General features: G+C 36.7%; 1 protein-coding gene across 1 annotated transcript; it reads right to left on the bottom strand.

The window, feature by feature from the left end:
- Positions 1-346: 346 nt before the first annotated feature.
- smyd4 (SET and MYND domain containing 4) lies at positions 347-7,511 on the bottom strand. The gene is made up of 10 exons (XM_048181591.1): positions 7,276-7,511; positions 6,906-7,050; positions 4,008-4,097; positions 2,910-3,870; positions 2,559-2,819; positions 2,310-2,482; positions 1,604-1,739; positions 1,402-1,518; positions 671-794; positions 347-578 (listed from the first exon to the last, which is right to left on the bottom strand). The coding sequence occupies exons 1-10, from the start codon at positions 7,398-7,400 to the stop codon at positions 449-451; spliced, it is 2,262 nt and encodes a 753-aa protein (XP_048037548.1). The 5' UTR covers positions 7,401-7,511; the 3' UTR covers positions 347-448.
- Positions 7,512-23,841: the final 16,330 nt, after the last annotated feature.

The raw sequence follows: 23,841 nt of genomic DNA, 5'->3' as shown, positions 1-23,841 counted from the left end.
TTAAATAAATTAGATTATAGCAGATTAATGACAGAATACAGATTTCTACTTTCCCTGCCAACATTTTCAATGGGCCAAATCCATATTTCAATTTAATTGTATATATTTACATTTATAGTTTTCTGCATTTAAATATGTACATTTTAGTTATTTTAATATAATTTAAAATGTTTAATGTATTAAATATATTAAAAATATATTTAATAAACATTATTATACAATTTTACACATAAAATTTATTTTTTCTCATTAAATATTACATTTTCTTTATAAAGAAGAAAGGAATAATAGCTGAGAATTATATTATTTTGACCTGGGACACCAAGAACTCCAATAAAGTAGCACATTGCATGTTAATTCATGACTTTTAATACTACTGCACATATATAAAAAAGCTTCAAAAGCATCACATGTTGTTTGAAAATATCATTCAGTTTTAATCGTTATTTCACAGCAGTCCTTGTAGACAGCTTTCCATTTCATGTAGTTCCTGTAGTTCTTCACAGCAAGGGTCACAGTGGAGAGAGAGGAGCCTATGGGCCCTGGGAATCACAGAGAGAGCTGCACCACAGTCTCCGCTGTCAAAACAAAGAGGAGAAGAACTGTTTTTGATCATAAACAAAAGTACAAGAAGTCTCATCGGATTGAGTTTGACAAGTTCAGCTCTTACGCATTAAAATGCAGCTGTGCTGATTTAAAAAGCTGTCTTCCCAGCTCAATGCTGTCCTCTCCGAATTGGGCTTGAATCGCAACAATGCTGCGCTCTAAATGGGATGCAGCCAGACTCCATTTACCTGTCAGTAAAAGAATTATAATATCATACAACACTCTACACTTGTATAAATTTAGATGTTACTTACTTCATTAGTTAAAAGGCAATGTAGAACTGCTATACAATGTTTAAATATCTTACAATCTTAGGAAAGAAAATTGTACAACAGCTTGACACTGGACACTTTGTACCTTATTCACTCCTACAAGGCACATATTAGTACCTTAGAGTTGTGTTTTGCATGTAACTGTGCTAATTTTCCACGTTTTTCCTATGTAAACATGTACTAGATGGACGTGTTTGACCGCTGCACATCTTTTGCAGCGTCTCATGCATGACACAGCATTCCAAAAACATGGTGCTCAACTTAAAAGAAGTTAAACTTTAAAAAAAAAAAAAGGATCTCGTTTTTTTTTTTTTTTTGCCCAGCATGTGTTTTTAAGTGCAAAAATGCACTCTGTGTGAACCTGCCCTTAAAAATACTACTACTTAGAAGTAAATAAGGTACTCAGATGTCCCTGTAAGAAGAACTATCCTAGTGACAAGCTGTTGTACCCCTAAAGTTACAATTTTTGCAAATTTTTCTGAGAGTGTAAGGCACATGTGACATTTCAGGCTGTTGTTCTCACCTGTGGTGGCATACGCACGAGCTGTCGCATCTGCTAGCTCTCCTTGGAGAGGGTGAGTCTCGGTTAAGATGCTGTTTGCCTGAGAAGAGGCTGATTTTAGGATCTTTAGGGCTTTGTCTGTAAGACATGGATATATTTTATGTATATTTATGAATATCTAACACATATACAAATCGGTTCGTGATTCATATTGAGGCAGTACCTAATCTGTCATCCTCCATGAGATGAATGGCTTCATCCAAAAGACACTGTAAACCCTGAAGTCTGTTCTGTACATCGGCACTGGTGATCTGATGACCACAGGATGGCAAAGAGCACATGTACCTATCCATGCGGGACTGAAACGTACAGCATATGCATTTAACTGGGTGACTGTCACATACACACGTTGGGTTTCCATGTTCTATGGGGACATTCCATAGACGTAATAGTTTTTATACTGTACAAATTGTACATTCTATCCCCCTACACTAACCTAACCCCTCAATCTATCCATCACAGAAAACTGCTATTTTAGATTTTCAGAAAAGATCATTCTGTATCATTTATAAGCTTGTTTGCTCAGGGAGACCAAAAAAAAAAAAAATCCCCACAAGGTCAAAATTTCTATATTACTATAGTTGTGGGGACATTTGTTCCCCATAACGTAGGGAATACCAGGACTGCACAAGCACACACACACACACAATAGTATCAAATCAGTTGTTTGGCAAATGGTTAATTTAGTAAATAAATGCATGTTGTACCAGCAATATCTCCAAGTATTTATTTATTTATTTTTTCTATTGTAGAAATTTCAAATGTGATAATGATTTGCATATGCCTTGCATTTTTTCTCCATTTCAAGCACTGAGATTCACACTGTGAACCATGTAAAGGATCAGTTGTGCTTTTCTGCAAATGCTTACCTGAAGAGGTTTTTCACATTTCACACACTTCAGCCCTGGTGATGCATTTTCTTTTGCGTTCTGGCTTCCTTCTGATAGGTCACTTTGACAGGCTTGACAGTTACAGTGGAAAAAGTACTGCTCCAGCAGGAGGCGCTGACGCTCCTTCACCTCCATTCTGTTACAGTGTGGGCCTGTGAAAAAAAATTAGGACATTTAAAAAAAAAATAATTAAACCAACCAAACTAAAACTGAATTAACAGGTTTTACCATAACAGTGCAGAATCTCCTGTCCTGCCGTAAGATCTTTTGAAGCACGTACAGTGACCGTCACACCACAGTGAGAGCTCTCGGGATGGTGAATGTGACCTTCAGAACAACCGAACTGACTGAGCGGGTCAGTCTGAAAGCCTCCAGTAAAGGAGATGCTTGTGTTTGGACTGCAGGAGTGGTTAAGCAGGCTGAGAACAGGAAAAATTGCTGTGGCAATTCGGATTTCACTACTGGATTGAACAGCCATACCACTTTCTTCTGTAAGAAAAATGATCAACACTCTTTAAAATGCATGAATCAAATGTATTAACTTGCAGTTTGTGTTTAAGCATGAGAGTTCTGTCGAACCTTTGACCCTAACAGCAGTGACTGCTTGAGCGTTACACCTGAGCTGCATCATGTGTCTCAGAGCTGTGGCTCCCAGCATGCTCATCTCAGGCTGCCAGATTCCACTAACTCCTTCATCCTTGCAAGACACCCACATGTCCGGTGGGGGTCCGCCTTGCAGCCTCCTATAAAGCGTTGCCATGGTGATCGCCAATAAGAAGCGTGAGCCGGGTGAGTGTTGTGCAACATGTGGTAAAAGGCTGTAGATGCCCATGTACGAGTTGCCATGATAACAGTCAGTGTGGTCTGAACCTTCTCTACAGTGACCCCCAAGACTCAACTGGACTGGTGGATCACTTTTATAAGAGCTACAAGTCACATGGTCTTCTTGTGAGCTTTTCTTCACCCTTTGGACCTCATTTTGTCCTGCTTTCAGGGCCACTCTTAGTGCAAGATGTCCCAAAATCCCAATGGCCAACAGATCTGCTCCAATTGGGCACTCCCATTGGTGCCAGCGCTCCCAAGCATCTTTTCGACAGCTCTCTCCACAGTATTGAGCATAACTACAGTTTGGACAAGGCACAAAGCTCAATGATTGGCTCAAGCAGTGGTGACAGTGTCGGTCTTCAGTATCAAAGGCCTTGCCTTCCTTTTTGGTCTTTGTATTGAGTTTGTTACTTGGTATAAGTACATAACAGAAAGCCTTGTCCTCCAGCACCACCTCACCAGCTGGTTTGTTTTCTGTGGCTAATATGTGGCGAGCTTTCTCTGGACTGAAATAAACAGACACACCATGTGAAACACAAGTAGTAGAGTTTCTGTTTTTCTGGCATGGGGGTGTTTGATGATTTGTGGTTGGTGTGTTTGATTTTTCAGGTTTTCTAAGTTTATTCAGGCATGCGGCCTCTCTAGTTCTCAGTTTGTCTTGCAGGTGGCTTGGGTAACCAGCCTCAAAAGAATGTTGAATATCCTCAAGACTTTCCTGGAAAAAAAAAAAATAATAATAATCACTTAAACTCATACAGATTTTTGTTGCACTAAACAATTCGGCGTGTTCTTATTTGAATGCTTCCAAAACAAAATCAATCATGTTTCGAAAAGCATAAGACAGACACTTACTCTGTAGAGGCCATGATAAAAGAGGGCTGCAGAACGGTTAGCATAGCACAAGGATAGCTCTTCTGTATTCTTGTCAGCATGGCAAACACCCTGAAACATCAGAGAGAATGAAAATATATCATGCTCTCAGTACAACCTGCCATTTGAAATCCAACACATCACTGAGCTCAAACCATCATAAAAAGATTTCTGAATCACAGTGATTAACTTTATTCACAATATGTCCTAGTACCTCCATCTTAAAGGGTTAGTTCACCCAAAAATGAAATTTCTGTCATTAATTACTCACTTAATTACTCTCATGTCGTTCCAATCCTCCGTTCAATAATGAGCCACGTTCTGACACAGAACCTGGAAGTGCTGCATTGTGTTTACTATGTCAACAGCGTAGGAGATTGACAGGGAAGAGAAGAAATTGTTGAATAAAGTTGCTATTTTTGTTTTGTTTTGCACACAAAAAGTATTCTTGTCACTTCATAACATTATGATTGAACCACTGTAGTCACATGGACTATTTTAACAATGACTTTACTACCTTTCTGGACCTTGAAAATGGTAATAACGTTGCAGTCTAGGGAGGTCAGAAGGTCTGGTGAATGAAGGTCTTACGGGTTTGGAACGACATGATGGTGAGTAATTAATGACAGTAATTACATTTTTGGTCGAACTAACCCTTTAATAGATTCTAAAAAATGGATTGTTCACCATTGGATTGTGTTGCCCCATGTTTCTTATACTAGGAGGTTCTAATATTTATCAGCCTGATACTGGTGGTTAAGTTCCATCCTCATACAGGACAGTATGAACAACTTATAAGCTACAATAACAGATTCTGTTCCCCCATGTTTCTTATACATATCTTACAAAGAAGCATCAATTTAGATTTCAGAATGAGCACTTTCACATTTACAGTGGGTATGGAAAGTATTCAGACCCCCTTACATTTTTCACTCTTTGTTATATTGCAGCCAGTTGCTAAAATCATTTAAGTTCATTTTTTTTCCTCATTAATGTACACACAGCACCCCATATTGACAGAAAAACACAGAATTGTCGACATTTTTTGCAGATTTATTAAAAAAGAAAAACTGAAATATCACATGGTCCTAAGTATTCAGACCCTTTGCTCAGTATTTAGTAGAAGCACCCTTTTCATCTAATACAGCCATGAGTCTTTTTGGGAAAGATGCAACAAGTTTTTCACACCTGGATTTGGGGATCCTCTGCCATTCCTCCTTGCAGATCCTCTCCAGTTCTGTCAGGTTGGATGGTAAACGTTGGTGGACAGCCATTTTTAGGTCTCTCCAGAGATGCTCAATTGGGTTTAAGTCAGGGCTCTGGCTGGGCCATTCAAGAACAGTCACGGAGTTGTTGTGAAGCCACTCCTTCGTTATTTTAGCTGTGTGCTTAGGGTCATTGTCTTGTTGGAAGGTAAACCTTCGGCCCAGTCTGAGGTCCTGAGCACTCTGGAGAAGGTTTTCGTCCATGATATCCCTGTACTTGGCCGCATTCATTTTTCCCTCGATTGCAACCAGTCGTCCTGTCCCTGCAGCTGAAAAACACACCCACAGCATGATGCTGCCACCACCATGCTTCACTGTTGGGACTGTATTGGACAGGTGATGAGCAGTGCCTGGTTTTCTCCACACATACCGCTTAGAATTAAGGCCAAAAAGTTCTATCTTGGTCTCATCAGACCAGAGAATCTTATTTCTCACCATCTAGGAGTCCTTCAGGTGTTTTTTTAGCAAACTCCATGCGGGCTTTCATGTGTCTTGCACTGAGGAGAGGCTTCCATCGGGCCACTCTGCCATAAAGCCCCGACTGGTGGAGGGCTGCAGTGATGGTTGACTTTCTACAACTTTCTCCCATCTCCCGACTGCATCTCTGGATCTCAGCCACAGGGATCTTTGGGTTCTTTTTTACCTCTCTCACCAAGGCTCTTCTCCCCCAATAGCTCAGTTTGGCCGGACGGCCAGCTCTAGGAAGGGTTCTGGTCGTCCCGAACGTCTTCCATTTAAGGATTATGGAGGCCACTATGCACTTAGGAACCTTAAGTGCAGCAGAAATTTTTTTGTAACCTTGGCCAGATCTGTGCCTTGCCAAAATTTTGTCTCTGAGCTCTTCAGGCAGTTCCTTTGACCTCATGATTCTCATTTGCTCTGACATGCACTGTGAGCTGTAAGGTCTTATATAGACAGGTGTGTGGCTTTCCTAATCAGTCCAATCAGTATAATCAAACACAGCTGGACTCAAATGAAGTTGCCGAGAACCATCTCAAGGATGATCAGAAGAAATGGACAGCACCTGAGTTAAATATATGAGTGTCACAGCAAAGGGTCTGAATACTTAGGACCATGTTATATTTCAGTTTTTCTTTTTTAATAAATCTGCAAAAATGTCAACAATTCTGTGTTTTTCTGTCAATATGGGGTGCTATGTGTACATTAATGAGGGGAAAAAAAAAAAAAACTTAAATGATTTTAGCAAATGGCTGCAATATAACAAAGAGTGAAAAATTTAAGGGGGTCTGAATACTTTCCGTATCCACTGTATAACAGGCCTACATATTTGATGCCTTGTCCATGTACTGATCTGTTTGCTACTGCAATGAAAATCAACATAACTAACTCACACTTTTAAAAATAAATAATACAATTCCTTACTGATAATATGCAGTTTACCAAATGTTAAAAAAATTATATACTGTATATCAAATATAATGTTATAGCAAAAATGTACCACTTTAAAAAACCAAACACAAAGTAAATAAACTTAAAAAAAAAAAAAAAAAAAAAAATCACACACACACACACACACACACACACACACATTACATTTATTGAAGTATACCGTTACTATACGAAGCAGGTCTAAATGATCGCCTCTTTTCCTTACCTTGGAGTAATAGAGAGCTGCGGCTGTGTAATCCTTCACTTTGAAGCTGAGGTTACCTTGCTGTCTAAACTCAGATGCCCTCTCAGGAGACTTTTTCACAGAGTACTTCTCAGAGATTCTGGAGAAAGTGTCAAGATCTTCTGGGCTGAAATATGGACAGATGACAAAAGGTAACGTTATGTAGAATATTTATTTGTATACTGAAACATACAGCTGATATTTACATTTGTAAATTGTTAACAATATAATTCGAATGTCTGAAATAAAAATAGAGCAGCAATAACCTACAAAGGCAGGTTAGTATTTACCCTATTATCTAACATAATTTAAGCGAATTTATAATCAGCTCCACAGTGCAACATACACTGACCCTATTAATGACAGCCCGTGGTTGAATATCGCATCTATATCTGTCAGAAGGCTGAAGCTCTCAGATCTCATTTCCGTCCATTTCTGCTCGACATGCCGAACCCACTCTGGACAGGGCAGATCCATTTAAAAATACGATTAAAAAGATACCTATTAACCGACAAATGAAAAGTACGAAGTTGTTTAAACTCTTTGGTTTTGACGGCAATAAAGTGACTTCCTGTTGAAACTTTTATCAATCTTCAAAATACAGGCCCTGTCAAAGCTGCTTGTTTTCATTTTTTTTTTTTAAACACAAACTGTCATTTAACTGCATGTTCATAAATAAAAACAATAGTTATTAAAATGTGAGGGGGGAAATGATTTCAGTTTACATCTTGATATTATGTACTTTTCAAGCGTTTTTAATTTTTTTTTTTTTTTATATATATATATATTTTATTATCCAATAACTTATTATAACTTATTTCATTTGATTTGCTTTATTCATCAACACAGATTAATTAAATAATGTCCCTTTGAAAGCAAAAAATCTAGTAAGAATCACTGGCAATTGATGGGTGCATTAGTTTCCCCAGTAGATGGCGACATTGTTCCACGTTACACAAGGCAGGTGCACACACATATCAGTTGTTGCTACGCATTTTGTTCTTGAAATATCTCTTCTGTTGGTCAAGCTCTCTAGGGACTTCATTAGTTATTGTTTCTCCAGTATGAAATAAGGCTGTTTAGAAAGTCAGTTCTGTCACTAAACGCCTATTTACAGGCCCATATACTATGCTTTCAGATTACGTCTAATGCAGATGCTCTATTGAAAATTAGATTTTGTCCAGGACACTATTATAAATACAGTGTTTAATCAATGTCGAAAGAATTTGAATCTCCTTCATAAGGATTTATAGGATTTGCAAGGCAAATATGTCTGTTGTTTGGTTTGCTGTGAGAAATTGTCCTCCGAAGAAAGAGCATTTTATTTTTGATTAAATTAATCAGCATCTGCAAAAGGAGAACTGCTATACAATATTTGTGAGAAAGTAGCAATTACCATAATTTACATGGAAATGTTTACCCACTAGACAAAAACACACATTTTCATTCGCCCGAGGTCACTTCCTATTTCTTGTACGAAAAGGAAGAAAATACCACTTAGTTTATAATGTCATATAGCATATATTTTGTTATACAGCTCATAAATACTTTACAGGGTGGTTGCACGTAGATTAGGCCACTTTTTTATTAATCTCAACAACATGTTATGCAGCTCTGACTGGGCTCAATGAAATATTTGGCACAGCTATCAGAAGACAGGCTTATATTTATAATAATTTTAAATAAAAAGGATTTAATATTGTTTATAACTTGGTTTCACATTATGAAGTGTTCCCATGCCTGCATATGAATATTAATGTTGTATTGTATCCGTAAAGCAGCTGCTTCTGTGAGGTCCTGGGGGATGGTGTTTATCACACATGTGGTTATTGCTCTATAAGAGCTTTACGTTCTACTGTTGTGTTTCATACTCGTGTCTCAACAGCTGCTATTAATGCACCCTGTGATCTAGATTCTAGGGCACTTCTTGAATCTTTTATTTTCATGACTGTTTTTGTTGTTGTCTGTGGGTGGAATGGTTTCCAAGAATGTAGTGCTTTCTGATATTTCACCTTCTTTCTGAAGAGTTGTTTTTATTTTACCACTTAAAATATTTTACCACTTTTAAGTTTAATATGATGCAATTCATACTGCCTCTTGAATTCAATGGAATGGAATTTGCCATCAGTTCATGCTGTAATTAAAGGTGCCCAAGAATGCTTTTTCACAAGATGTAATATAAGTCTAAGGTGTCTCCTGAATGTGTCTGTGAAGTTTCAGCTCAAAATACCCCATAGATTTTTTTTAATTAATTTTTTTAACTGCCTATTTTGGGGCATCATTAACTATACACTGATTTTGGCAGCGCCGCCCCTTTAAATCGCGTGCTCCCTGCCACACGAGCTCTCGACTATTACAAAGTTCACACAGCTAATATAACCCTCAAATGGATCTTTACAAGGTGTTCATCATGCATGCTGTATGCATGCTTCGAATTATGTGAGTAAAGTATTTATTTTGATGTTTACGTTTGATTCTGTATGAGTTTGAGGCTATATGCTCTGTGGCTAACGGCTAATGCTACACCAAAGACTATAAAGGGACTTTGTCTACACTGTTGGAGAGATTTATAAAGAATGAAGTTGTGTTTATGCATTATACACACTGCACATGTTTAAAAATGAAAATAGCAACGGCTCTTGTCTCCGTGAATACAGTAAGAAACAATGGTAACTTTAACCACATTTAACAGTACATTAGCAACATGCTAATGAAACATTTAGAAAGAAAATTTACAAATATCACTAAAAATATCATGCCATCATGGATCATGTCAGTTATTAATGCTCCATCTGCCATTTTTCGCTGTTGTTCTTGCTGGTTTACCTTGTCTGTGCACAGATCCAGACGTTAATACTGCCTTTCCTTGTCTAATGCCTTGAACATGGGCTGGCATATATGCAAATATTGGGGTCATACATATTAATGATCCCAACTGTTACGTAACAGTCGGTGTTATTTTGAATAATTAAATACTTCACAACCACTAAAAAAAGTATGTTCTATATTGCATTATGAGTGTGTGTAGTATGAATGTAATCTGGACGTACAACATTCACCATGTTGCCATTATCATGTGACCTATCAGCTTCAGTTGTGTTGCTTCACTGCCATTCACAAATCCTCTTCTGTGGCCTCATGAGATAGTAAAGTGTGCATTGTATTCAGACATAAGAATCTTGCCGGAAGAGGTCATCCAGGTACTTTTTGCCTAATCATTTATGAGAGTATGTGTTCTTTTGTCACATACTGTTTTTCACCTACTAAATAGGCTAGTTGGGAAATATAAGATTTCGGATGCTGCCTATGTTTTTGATTTGCTAAAAAGAATTGGTTCATAAGAGTCATTTGTTTGTGAATCGGACTACACTGGTTGTGCTGTATGTTCTTGATTCTCTAAAAAGAGCCGGTTCATAAAAGAGTAATTTGTTTATGCTGTATGGTTTTTGATTCTCTAAAAAGAACCAGTTCATTAGAGTCATTTGTTCATGAATCAGACTACAGTGGTTGAACTGTATGTTTTTGATTCACTAAAAGAACCAGTTCACAAGAGTCATTTGTTCATAAATCAGACTACTCTGGTTGCGTATATATATATATATATATATATATATATATATATATATATATATATATATTTAATCAAAAAGAAAACAGAAACAGAAAAAAACTGTAATATTGTAAAATATTATTACAATTTAAAATGATGGTTTTCTATTATAATATACTTTAGAATAAAATTTATGTCTGTGATGCAAAGCTGAATTGTCAGCATCATTAAATCCAGTCTTCAGTGTCACATGAATCATGATCCTTCAGAAATCATTCTAATATGCTGATTTATTACCAAAGTTGCGTTGCTTAATATTTTTTATAACGTGATACTTGATTCTTTGATGAATAAAAAGTTTAAAAAGAGCAGCATTTATTTAAATTAAATCTTTTGTAACAATATACACTACTGTTCAAAAGTTTGGGGGTCAGTATTTTTTTCTTTCTTTCTTTCTTTTTTGGAAGAAATTAATATGTGTTAAATTAATAAAAAGTGATAGTAAAGATTTATATTGTTAAAAAAATATTTCTATTTTGAATAAATGCTGTTCTTTTTGACTATTTATTCATCAATGAATACTGACAAAAGTATCACAGTTTCCAAAAAAATATTAAGCAACACAACTGTTTCCAACTTTGGTAATAACTGAGTATCAAATCAGCATATTAGAATGATTTCTGAAGGATTATGTGACACAAAAGACTGGAGTAATGGCTGATGAAAAATTTATATTTTAAAGAATATTAAAATAGAAAACCATTATTTTATGTTGTAATAATATTTCACAATATTACTTTTTTTCTGTATTTTTGATCAAATAAATGCAGGTGTGAGGAGTAAGAGACTACTTTCAAAAACATTAAAAGTAGTGTATATATATGTGGGTGTGTGTATTATTCTAAAAAAAAAACGGTTCAGAAGAGCCATTTGTTAATGAATCAGACTGCATTGGTTGCGCTGTATGTTTTTCATTACATAAAAAACAAACGGTTCACAAGAGTCTTTTGTTCGTGAATCAGACTACACTGTATTTTTTTGATTGACTAAAAAGATCTGGTTCATAACAGTCACTAGTTTCTGAATAGCACTACAGTCAGAATGCCATTTCATGGGGACAGATCAATAGCTCATTATTTTGCAATATATACCCTTTTTATTTCAACACATTCAATTCAGATGGCAGACTCTGGTAAAATATGATGTAAACAATACTATGCCAGTTGTCTGATATGTATTAAACACATAGAAAATATTCTGTTACATAGCATCTTAATGCATCAATCAATCTGACCAGAGGTAAAAACCCTGCATAGCTGCCATGTGCTGATGGATTTGGTTTAAATTGTCACAGATCTTCTCATTGAATTCCAGTTTAAAATTTCAAATGGTCCTTTAATCCAAAGACTGGGATATCTCACCCAGTATTAAGTTGCATGCCTCAGGAGGGCTTCTATTGTAGAAAATGGGGAGTAATTAGATTATATAAATGGAGACCCAAACAATAAAGGATCATTTAAGTTTCTCCAGTCAATTTTCAATGAATTTTCCAATGCCTGCTGTAATAACACCAGCAAACAGATGTGAAAAGCACCCTGCAGAGCATAACAATGTTGTACTATCACGTAATTGAATGGCTTTTAGTTGGTGTATGCACAGAATTATGGCTTGAACGATCTCATTTTAATCAGAGCCAAGAACAATAATGCATTAAACAGCTGAACAAACATTTTTAGTTGCGTGGAGATGAAAATACACGTCAAAGCGTTCTTTCTCTTTCATACACACTCATTTCTCATACAAAGCCACACACACCAATCGAGACACCGTGGCTAGGTCTCCCTGTCTTTTTATTGTGCGTGCCTTGTGAGATTTGGTTCAGACATGGGATAATGAAGTCCTGATCTATGTTCTGTCCAAACACACTGTTTGATTTCATTTTCTGGATTGTGAAACCCAGTTTGCTCAGTTAAGCTTCACGGCTCACTGAGGTCAGAGGAACATTTACATTTGTCTTTCATTTCAGTAGGTACACACGTCTGTGGTGTCATTGTATTTAGTTTGAACCAACTCTTTAAATTGCTTTTGCCCTTTATAGAAATGTTTTATGATACAAACAGGTAATTTTGAGATCGTTAAAATAAGAAACAAAGACATATTGTGAGATATAAATGATTTACAATTTTGAGATAAAGGCAGATTATGAGACATAAATAAAGTTGCAATTGTGAGGTATAAAGTCAAATTGTGAGATATAAACTACATTCAAATGTTAGTAATATTGTGAAATATTATTGTAATTTAAAATAACTGTTCTATTTGAATATATTTTAAAATGTGATTTATTCCTGTGATGGCAAAACTGAATTTTCAGCATCATTAATCTTCAGTGTCACATGATCCTTCAGAAATCATTCTAATATGCTCATTTGGTGCTCAAGAAACATTTATTATTATTATCAGTTGTGCCGCTTAACAATTTTGATGAATATAAATATTTTTCGTAAAATTATGCATTCCTTTACTGTCACTTTTGTTATTTATTGCATCCTTATTAAATAATAATGACACTTATTAAATGATTAATCATAATAATAAAGTTTCACTAAAATAATAATGAAAGTTCATTGTACTTAATAGAAAAACGTTGCGTAAACTCAAAAATGTGGTTCCATCCACATCCATCCATCATTAACGTACTCCACATGGCTCCGGGGGGTTAATAAAGGCCTTCTGAAGCAAAGCGATGCATTTGTGTAAAAAATGATCCATATTTAACATGTTATGAAGTACAATATCTAGCTTCTGCCAGAACGCCTCCTATATTCAAGTTACGAAAAAAAAAAAAAAAAAAACGAACTGGCGTCGAATCAATTAAGCTTTTTCCGTATGTTGAATAGGAAAGGCATAAGACGTACCGTAAGCTTTTAGAACTGCGAGATGCGTTGCGCTTTCTTCCTAAGTTGAATATGGAAGGCGGTCTGGCAGAAGCTGGATATTTTATAGTTGTGAAATATAAAGTTGTTCTTTTCAAGCTGTAAATTAGTTTGATTCTTATAAAAGTCATCATGTAGATCTTACATGGAAGAACAACCCATTAGTGTTTGTAAGGTGTAAGGTTGTTTCTGTTCTCATTTATATAAATAAGGCTCTTTCTCTTTTTGTATTTGATTGATTATGCACTTACTACAGTATTTCCATGGGTTTGATTTTCAGGGTACAGTTGTATAATGCACTGTAAACCGCTTCATACAGAAGTGTCTGGCAAATGCTTGAATGTGATGTAAATGTAAGCATTGAGCAGCTGTTTATAGCATTTATTTATAGTCATAGACAGCATTCATATCCACTCCTGGAACAACATTGTTTATCCAATATCTAGACAAGAATCGAAGAAGACAACTGTTGATTTAGTGTGAGAAGCCTTCCATGCCTTCATGTCTGATGGTCTTAACCGAGAGAGACCACGCGGTGTGCGTGTCATATCCACTGACAGACTTTGGCATCTTCCCAGGGCTGACTGTGGTAGTGCATGAGTCGCTGTTGTTGACTTGTGCATTTCTGTGAGTTTGTGTGTGCGTGATGAAGATCAATAGAGTACATCTGTCTCTTGAAAAGCTCTTTTGTGTTTCAGTATTAATTTTGGCTGCTTTGGTCGGTGGTCAATAAAGGAATTAATTTGGGAGAACTGAGGAGAAAAGAAAGTAAATCTATCAAAAGCTCTCTCTTCTTGAAATAATCAAAAGTTTACAGCATTTTCGTGATGAGATGTGTATTTTGTAATGGTTTCTCCAAGAATTTTCTTTTGTTACTTACATTTAAATATGTGATTATAATATAACAAATATTATAAAATATTTATAATATTTTTACTGTAAAATGCAACTATTTACATAATATATATAATAATCTTTTTTTTCAGTCTTGCATCCAGGGGAGCTTTATTGCATTCTGGGTTATCTACAATGAATTTAGGATGTCTAATTAATGTAGCCTCATTAATTAGAACGTGCTCCACTGGATCAGGGAATAAGAAAGGGTTTTCTGGTTGACCGATGGCAAATAAAGCATCTGCTTGAAGTTCATTTGAGCTGCAAAGCAAGATAGTTATGCTCACATTACAAGTTTGGTAGTTCGGCTGAACGGAACTTACACTCAAAAAAAAATGCTGGGTTAAAAACAACCCAAGTTGGGATGAAAATGGACAAACCCAGTGATTGGGTTTGTCCATTTAATAAAACCTACCCAGGTTGGGCAAACATTTAAACCCCAACTGTTAGGTTAAAACAACCCAATTGCCGAGTTTGTCCATTTTCAACCCTACTTGGGTTGTTTTTAACCCAGCATTTATTAGAGTATTTGTAATAGAACCCTCAGGCCAAGATTTACACAACATTATCCTTTACTGATAATGTTTTGACAGGTTATTTGTCCACTCAGTACTAGAAACAGAAAGTACCTACTGTATGTGGATAAACTGTCTAGAAATTTTCCCCACAGTTGAAGAAAAAAGAAAATATCTAATCTGCGAATCACATGGCAGCAGCTCAATACATTTAGGCATGGTCAAGACGATTTGCTGAAGTTCAAACTGAGCATCAGAATGGAGTAGAAAGGTGATTTAAGGTGACTTTGAATGTGGCATGGTTGTTGGTGCCAGATGAGCTGGTCCTTCAGAAACTGCTGATCTAGTGGGATTTTCATGCACAGCAGTCTCTAGGGCTTACAGAGAATGGTCTCAAAAAGAGAAAACATCCAGTGAGAGGCTGTTTTGTGGGTGAAAATTCTTTGATAATGCCAGAGGTCAGAGGAGAATGGCCTGACTCATTTGAGTAACTCAAATAACCACTCAAATACAACCAAAGTCTCTAGGAGAGCATCTCTGAATGCTCAACATGTTGAAGCCTGAAGCATATGTGCTACAGCAGCAGAAGACCACACCATTTGCCACTCCTGTCATCTAAGAACGGGAAACTGAGGCTACAATTCACACAGGCTTACCACAATTGGACAATAAAAGATAGGAAAAACCTTGCCTGGTCTGATGAGACTCGATTTCTGCTGCAACATTCAGATGGTAGGGTCAAAATTTGGCGTCCATCCTGCCTTTATCAATGGTTCAGGCTGCTGGTGGTGTAATGGTGTGGAAGATATTTTCTTGGCACATTTTGGGACCCCTATAGTACCAGTTGAGCATCTTTTAAATGCCACAGCCTACCTGAGATTTGTTGATTCTTCTGATGGCTACTTCCAGCAGGGTAACGCGCCATGTCACAAACTAGTCTCAAACTAGTTTCTAGAACATGACAATGAGTTCACTTTGCTCAAATGGCCTCCACAGTCACCAGATCTGCAGATTGCAGCCGCCAATTGCAAATATGTCAATAGAGACCAAAATCTCTAAGGAATGTTTCCAGAACCTTGTTGAATCTATGCCACGAAGAGTTAAGTCAGTTCTAAAGGCAAAAGGGGGTCCAACCCAGTACTAGCAAGGTGTACCTACTGTAATAAAGTGGTCGCTGAGTGTATATAACATGTAGGCCTACATTAAAGACTATGACATCCGTGTGTCCTTGTTCAGTCTCATCTCGTCTTGGAATAGAGATCTGAAAGATTCGTTATGAACAAACCTGTTTATGTAAGGTTGATGTTCTCCATCTAGAGATTTTTATGTAACTAGACCTTTATATAACTTGTTTTGTTCATATTTTTCATTGGTTCTTATTTAAATAAATCAAAAATGAGTCTTTGGTAATTTGAATCATGCTAGCATTTCATTCCTCATGTTAGTAATGATTCATTTCAGTTCTCGTTTCTCACTGTTTTTGTGTATGTGTGTGTTTACAGCATGTGGCATGTTAATTCTGTGTTTGCTAGATTAGGTGTCAAGACTGTGTGTGAAGAGAGCCGGGATCAGGTTGGTGTTATTGATGATGTGTCATCTCTGATGTAATTACCTCAGCACTCTGGGCTCATTAGCTCTGTCCGCCTCACACTCCCTGTTTGTGTTTCTCATTTACTGTAATGAGATGGATATGAAGTGTCTCCCTCTCCACAAACCCTTTTACTCTGTTTTCTGCCCTTCTTGCTCTCTCTCTTTCTCTCTCCTTTTGTCTTGTGGCTTCTCCGTTGCTTTATTGTCACATCTGTGGTGTTTTGATAAGGCAGGTTTGCATTGTGCCGGAATGAGGGTTTCTGGAGCTCTGTCCACGTGATTGTCAGACTCGCGCCCCATCAAATATTCACCTCGCTTGTAAATTCCCACCAACACACAGTTGGCTCTTTGTTAATTAAAACTATAATTTCCTTGCTACAAGTCCCTTGCACCTTGTGTGTGTGTGTGTGTGTGTTAGTCACAGTAAATACTCTCAGAAGTAAAAGCTGTGATAAGATTCAGATGCTTAATATCACAACTGTAAAACCCGATAAGTTACGGTAACTCAAACCATATGAGGAAACCAATTAAGTTTTAAAACCAATAAGTAAGAGTACTGTAAACTCATATACATTGAGTTAAATTCACTTATATATTAGTGTTAGTTTAGTCAATCATTAGAGTAAACTCAAAGATTTTAAGTTTATTTTATTCATTCAGTTTGAATTGAGGTAACAAATCTAAATAAGTCTTAACAACTATATCATTACTTAAATTGTTTGAGGAAACTGATTGCCATAAATGGTTTAAGTTCATCAAACTCAAAGTAATAAAGTTACATAAGACTAGGTGAAACCTAACATTGGCACAAAATGATGACAGAACAGGAGCACTGTAAAACTCAATAAGTTCAGAATACTCAAAACATTTAAGTAAACTAACTCATTTTGTTAAGTTAGTAGAACTTTTTTTAGAATTTTAGTAACAAGTGGGGTGGGGCCAAGAGCTGTGGAAGCGGAGCAAGGCCAGTGTGGTGCACAGGTGTCTCTCATTAACAATCACGTCACCGGCATCGTTCTCATAATGTTAATTACATACAGTTAATTTACATAAACATCGCATTCAGATCTTCATGGTTAAGTTTTGGATATTAAATAACACATGCTATAACTATCAAAGACACTATCATTATATGTATATAATTAAACAACATAGAGTATATATGGTCTTAAAGGTTTTGCAGCCCATCCTCAACCTAACCACAGGCTCTACTCTCTTCACCACAATGATAACCCTACAAAATTAACATAACAGAACCCCCGTAATCCCAACATAACACAACATTAAACACTAACTTATGTCTCCCTATGTTAATCTTGCGCAAAAACACACAAAACAACACTTAATTGCAACATTTCCTTATACAGTCTGACGCAAAGCATTCTGGGAATTAGGAATCTGCTGCAACTCAATCATATTAAGTTCAGCTTACTACAATCAAATTTTGAGTTCAGCAATTTTTTTCTATTAAGTACAATGAACTTTAATTATTATTTGAGTGAAACAAGCTCATTTCATTTCATTTCACTGTTCAGTTTTACAATGTGTCAGTAGAATAAAAACACTATTAATTTAATGATTTCTTTCGAAATGGTAACATTATCGATGTCTGTGAATGTGAACATTTGAAAATCCCTACTAAATCATCCTTTTTCAGGTTGAACTACCGTTTTAGATGAATGAACGTCTGGGTTTGTGTTACCGGTGTCATTCTTTTATGGAGTTTAAATACTTACACAGGTTTAAATGGTCCTGAGATTAAAAGTTGAAAGTTGAGGTTATTAAACACGATTAATATTTAGGTGACTATTCTGAAAATATTTTCTGTAATTGGCAATATAACATACACTGGGGTTGGTAAAACTTGTATTTACCCAGGAATGTTGTTTTTGTAAAGGGTTGTTGTTCTTATGTGTGAAATTTACACCATGGCCATGAGCGAAGTAAGCTTAATAAACAATGAAAGCACAGAAGGGAGAACAACAAAGTAAAAAGAACAGAGACATTCAAGTAAGGTAGTCTATTATATAAACTTTAGCAAAAGTAAAAGTGTCGGTGTGTGTACGTGTGTGGAATTAGGCCACCTAGGAAAGCAAAGCCGAGCGGAACAGCAAGAGAATATAAATGATGGAGACAGAAGCATGGCCAAGGCCGTGGGCGCGATGAGCCCTATAAATCATCATTAGACGGAGAGCCCAGAGACATGGGGAGACGACCCACCAAACTCATGCAAAATGTGCCTGTCACATATGAGCTAGTATGACACCGGTCATTTGTCATGCGTCAAAAAATACATGTGCCGGTAAACAACTCATGCCACCTGCTGTTCTTAGCAGCTAGCGTACAGAGATAAAGGTAGACAACTCACAGGAGAGCGATTTCACAACCCACACAGCTTGATCTCCATTTTAGGATGTCACACACACACAAAAAAGAGTCAAACAAAGTTACTCTTTATTGGATAAACACACAGCAGGGAGAAAATACCATGGGAAAAGAAGGGGGGACAGTGTCTGGATGTGTTTTTAACTGGATTTTGCCACATAGCATCCACTTCAGCACCACAACACAGCATGTCAGAACACATGCGCTTATCACTGTGTTGGAGGTAAAACATTACAAGTAATGTGAGTTATGTAATTGGATTACTTTTTTCAAGTAACAAGTAAAATAACGAACTTTCTAAATTTACAACAAAATATTGGAGTTGCTTTTTTTTGCTTTTAAAAAATAAGTATAATGCAAGTTAGTTAGATTTACTTACTGACACCTCTCCTGTCCCCATGATGAGAGAAATCGGGGTGCAGAGGCATTGTGCATGATGGTTTTAGTTGTAGACTAAATGTAAGCATGCATTTACTCATCTCATTTGCACAAAAACATATTCAGTATTCCTCACAATGGATAAAAACAGTGAAATGCAATAATTAAACATGTTATATGCAGGGCCGGATTAACATAAGGGCTAGGTGGGGCTGAAGCCCCAGGGCCTGCGGGTAGAGGGGGCCCGTGATTGGCTGGAGGAAATGAGATTGACAAGTCATAGGTGGTTGATTTGTGTCTAATAAAATAACAAGAAAAAATGATTGGAAAATGTGCCTGACTGATAAATCACCGTCCAATCAAAATCACTTTACAATTCGCGCCATGACATCGGAAAACGCCTCTTTGCGTTATGCTATCGCATGCAGACTACAAAATGGGAAATTGGCCTTTATTGCTTGTTCAGCCTCGCTGGTGTTCAAAATGATAAAAAAAGTGATAGTGGTGCGCAAAAAAGAAAAAATAAGCTTGAAAGGGAGAAAAGGGATGCTAATCTTACAGCAAAAATTCCAAAACTAACTGACTACTTCGGTTCACATAAAACATCCGAGCCAGTGGAAGACCCAGCGTGCAGCGGCAGCTCACAATTATCTTCACCCACCGACACTGTCTCCGATCTGCGTGCTTTACACGTTGAAGAAGGTGAGATAGCAGCTGCAGCAAGTTATTATTCTTATAACGAGTTAAGCCCTATTCGGATGGTAATTGTTTCTCGTGAAAACATAAGGTGTTTTCAACATTTACAGGGACGAGTCGATGGATTTTATTGCAGTTTGAATTCAGAATGTCAGTGTTTTTCTCTCATCATCATCATCACCCGTGTAAAAATCCCGAATTAACTTTCCTACTGTTTTTTGACGAACACCAATGTCGTGTGACTTGTCTCCATTATCTGCCTTTGAAGCACATTCTATCAGTTGCAGTTCTGGTGCCTCCATCCGTACAACATTCACATCACATGTTAACACAGCGGTAGAGTTACTCACGGTACACTGCACTTATTCGCAATCACAAAAGTTCTTTATTTGCATGTGCTTTAAAGCCCTGCCAGTTAAACATGTCATTCGTGTGCTGTTCTGAGATGCGCTTTTTCTGACCCCATACACCCGAAGCGTGCACACACACTTAAGCCTGTCAAACAGCACCTGACTACTGGACTTCATCTTTCGCGTCTGATTGCGCTATAATACTGTCAAATACACAAAAGGTTTACATAAACACAGTTGGTTATGTCTGAAGTGAGTTGACAAAATCGGACGCGTGCAGGTCTTAAAGTGACAGCATCCTAATATTTAGCATGCGGACCCTTGTCCTTAAAGGGATAGTTCACCCAAAAATTAAAATCCTGTCAAAATCACATACTCACTTTCAAGTTGTTTTAAACCTGAATGAGTTTCTTTCTTCTGTTGAACACAAAAGAAAATATTTTGAAGAATGTGGGTAACCTAACAGTTGCTGGTCCCCATTAATTTCCATAGTAGGAAAAAAAATATAATGTGGAAATCACTGGGGGCCATCAACTGTTTGGTTACCCACATTCTTCAAAATAGTTTATTTTGTTTTAAAGGTGCCCTAGAACTTTTTTTAAAAAGATGTAATATAAGTCTAAGGTGTCCCCCTGAGTGTGTCTGTGAAGTTTCAGCTCAAAATACCCCCATAGATTTTTTTAAATTCATTTTTTTAACTGCCTATTTTGGGGCATCACTATAAATGAGCCGATTCTGGGCTACTGGCCCTTTAATTCTCCTGCTCCACGCCCACGGAGATCGCGCTTGCCTTGAACAGTGCATAAACAAAGTTTACACAGCTAATATAACCCTCAAATGGATCTTTAGAAAGTGTTCGTATTGCATGCGGCATGCATGCGTCGGATTATGTGAGTATTGTATACTGTTATATTGTTTACATTGATTCTGCATGAGTTTGAGGCTATGCTCCGTGGCTAACGGCTAATGCTACACTGTTGGAGAGATTTATAAAGAATGAAGTTGTGTTTTTGAATTATACAGACTGCAAGTGTTTAATAATGAAAATAGCGACGGCTCTTGTCTCCGTGAATACAGTAAGAAACGATGGTAACTTTAACCACATTTAACAGTACATTAGACGAAACATTTAGAAAGACAGTTTACAAATATCACTAAAAATATCATGTTATCATGGATCATGTCAGTTATTATTGCTCCATCTGCCATTTTTTGCTATTGTTCTTGCTTGCTTACCTAGTCTGTTGATTAACCTGTGCACAGCTCCAGACGTTAACTGGCTGCCCTTATCTAATGTCTTTTATAATGTTGGGAACATGGGCTGGCATTATGCAAATATTGGGGGCGTACACCCCGACTGTTATGTAACAGTCGGTGTTATGTTGAGATTCGCCTGTTCTTCGGAGGTCTTTTAAACAAATGAGATTTATATAAGAAGGAGGAAACAATGGAGTTTGAGACTCACTGTATGTCATTTCCATGTACTGAACTCTTGTTATTTAACTATGCCAAGATAAATTCAATTTTTCATTCGAGGGCACCTTTAATCAGAGGAAATAATTATTGTGTCAGCAATATATACAATACAATATAAAAATATAAAATAATAACAATAAAAAAAAAATTTTCTTGTGGTACAAGACACTGTGGCATGGCAATCAGATGAAAGGGGGCCCTTGGTGTTGCTATAGCCCCAGGGCCCAATGTGTTCTTAATCCGGGCCTGGTTATATGATACAAATATACTTTACGTAATTATCTTACTTAACCAGTGTCTTTGCTGCTGACCTTTGATGATCCAATTCAACCATACTAAGCAAAATAGACTTTAGTTAAACATCACATTTGTATTTCAATTTTTGTTTCTTTTGCTAAATTATGAATGTTGAACTTTCTTCTCTGGCATCCTATTCTTCTGCAATCCAGAATGGCAGCACAGCTGAAAGGTTTGTTTGAGTTGCGCCCTCTACTGTACAGATGTGAATTTGCATTTCCTTCAGCCTGAGGCTTATTCATTTCACTTTTGGTCTGAAAGGTATGGAAGCTTGTTTCCACCACAGAATTTAAAGGTGTCCTTGATTCAAAAATTGAATTTACCTTGGCATAGTTAAATAACAAGAGTTAAGTACATGGAAAAGACATACAGTGAGTCTCAAATTCCACTGTTTCCTCCTTCTTATATAAATCTCAACATAACACCAACTGTTACGTAACAGTCGGGGTGTACGCCCCAATATTTGCATAATGCAAGCCCATGATGTTCCCAACATTATAAAAGGCATTAGACAAGGGCAGCCAGTTAACGTCTGGAGCTGCACACAGCCGAATCATCAGACTAGGTAAGCAAGAACAACAGCGAAAAATGGCAGATGGAGTAATGGGGGGGGTTCATGGTGTGTGTGTGTGTTCAATACTCACTGCTACATGTGTGCACTTGGATGGGTGAAATGCAGGGCACACCATACTTGGCTACACTTCACTTTCACTTTTTCACTTTCATATATAAAGGCCAATTCACACCGCACATGACAAACACAGACAAACACTTTTTTCTTTCTTTTTTTTTTCGTTGGATCAGTGTGTTACTCCTGTCGGTGTATGCTGGCATTGGTCAAGTTTGTTTTCACCCAAGTGAACGTTCAATCAGCATTTATTTGTGTCCATTGTTGGGGCAGTGTGAACATGAGTTATTTTTCATAAAATTCTAAATCCAGCAGCCAACTTGTTTGTTGGCGTTTGTCTATGTGAATTGGCTTTAAGAGTTATAAAGTCCACTTCTAAAGAAAAACAAGACTGACTTTTATCCTCAGAATTGTGAGTTTATCTCACAATTCTGACTTTCTAACTTGCAATTGTGAGTTATAAAGTCAGAATTGAGAGATATAAACTCCTAATTCTGAGAAATAAAGTAAGAATTGCAACTTTATATCAAGCAATTCTGACTTAGCAACTTGCAATTGCTACTTTATATCAAGCAATTGTGAGACAAAAAGTCAGAATTGTGAGATTAAAAGTCGCAATTAACTTTTTTTTTTTTTTATTCAGTGGCGTAAACAATCTTCCATAGAAAGGGCCTTTACATTTGCCAAAAATAGAACTTTTGTTTTTGTTTTCTTGTTTAAACAAACAAACAAACAAACAAGCCCTGCCCAGGTGAGAAAAAAGTAATGCAAAAGTAATGTACTTTCCATAAAAAAAAAAAACACAATTAGTTACTTTTTTTAGGGAGTAACGCAATATTGTAATGCATTGCTTTTAAAAGTAATTTTTCCCAACACTGATAGTTTTTGGCTCCAAAGATTTCTTTAAAAATGACCTTTTTATTATTGAAACTTATATAATCTCATTTGCATTTGTGTGCATTGAAATATAAGACATGTTGTGCCAGGTTTGACATCACTGGTGTGATCTGTTCCATGCAACAAGCTATCATTTGGATTCAGAAGACTATTATGGGTCCCTTTTATGGTGCTTTTTGGTCAGTTTTTGAAGCTTGACAACCCTTTTCACTTTTATGGATAAGAATGTAATTAAAGTAATTTTACTACTTTAATTTCAGTGGATTTTGCCATTTTTGCAAAGTTTAAGATGACACCTGAAAAACTTTATTAAGAAATAAATTCTC

This window comes from Megalobrama amblycephala, linkage group LG2 (genome assembly GCF_018812025.1).
Source record: "Megalobrama amblycephala isolate DHTTF-2021 linkage group LG2, ASM1881202v1, whole genome shotgun sequence".
In the NCBI taxonomy this organism is placed as follows: Eukaryota; Metazoa; Chordata; class Actinopteri; order Cypriniformes; family Xenocyprididae; genus Megalobrama; species Megalobrama amblycephala.
The sequence above is the reverse complement of the archived record's forward strand: the minus strand, read 5'-3'. Positions and strand labels throughout refer to the sequence as shown.

What these genes read in the sequence shown, in the direction of transcription:
- smyd4 (XM_048181591.1), bottom strand. Translation starts at nt 7,400, where the DNA reads ATGGATCTGCCCTGTCCAGAGTGGGTTCGGCATGTCGAGCAGAAATGG. An exon ending in TTTATCATGGCCTCTACAGA is followed by an intron (nt 3,871 to 4,007) that starts GTAAGTGTCTGT and finishes TTTTTTTTCCAG; the next exon opens with GAAAGTCTTGAGGATATTCA. An exon ending in TCGTGCGTATGCCACCACAG is followed by an intron (nt 795 to 1,401) that starts GTGAGAACAACA and finishes TTTTACTGACAG; the next exon opens with GTAAATGGAGTCTGGCTGCA.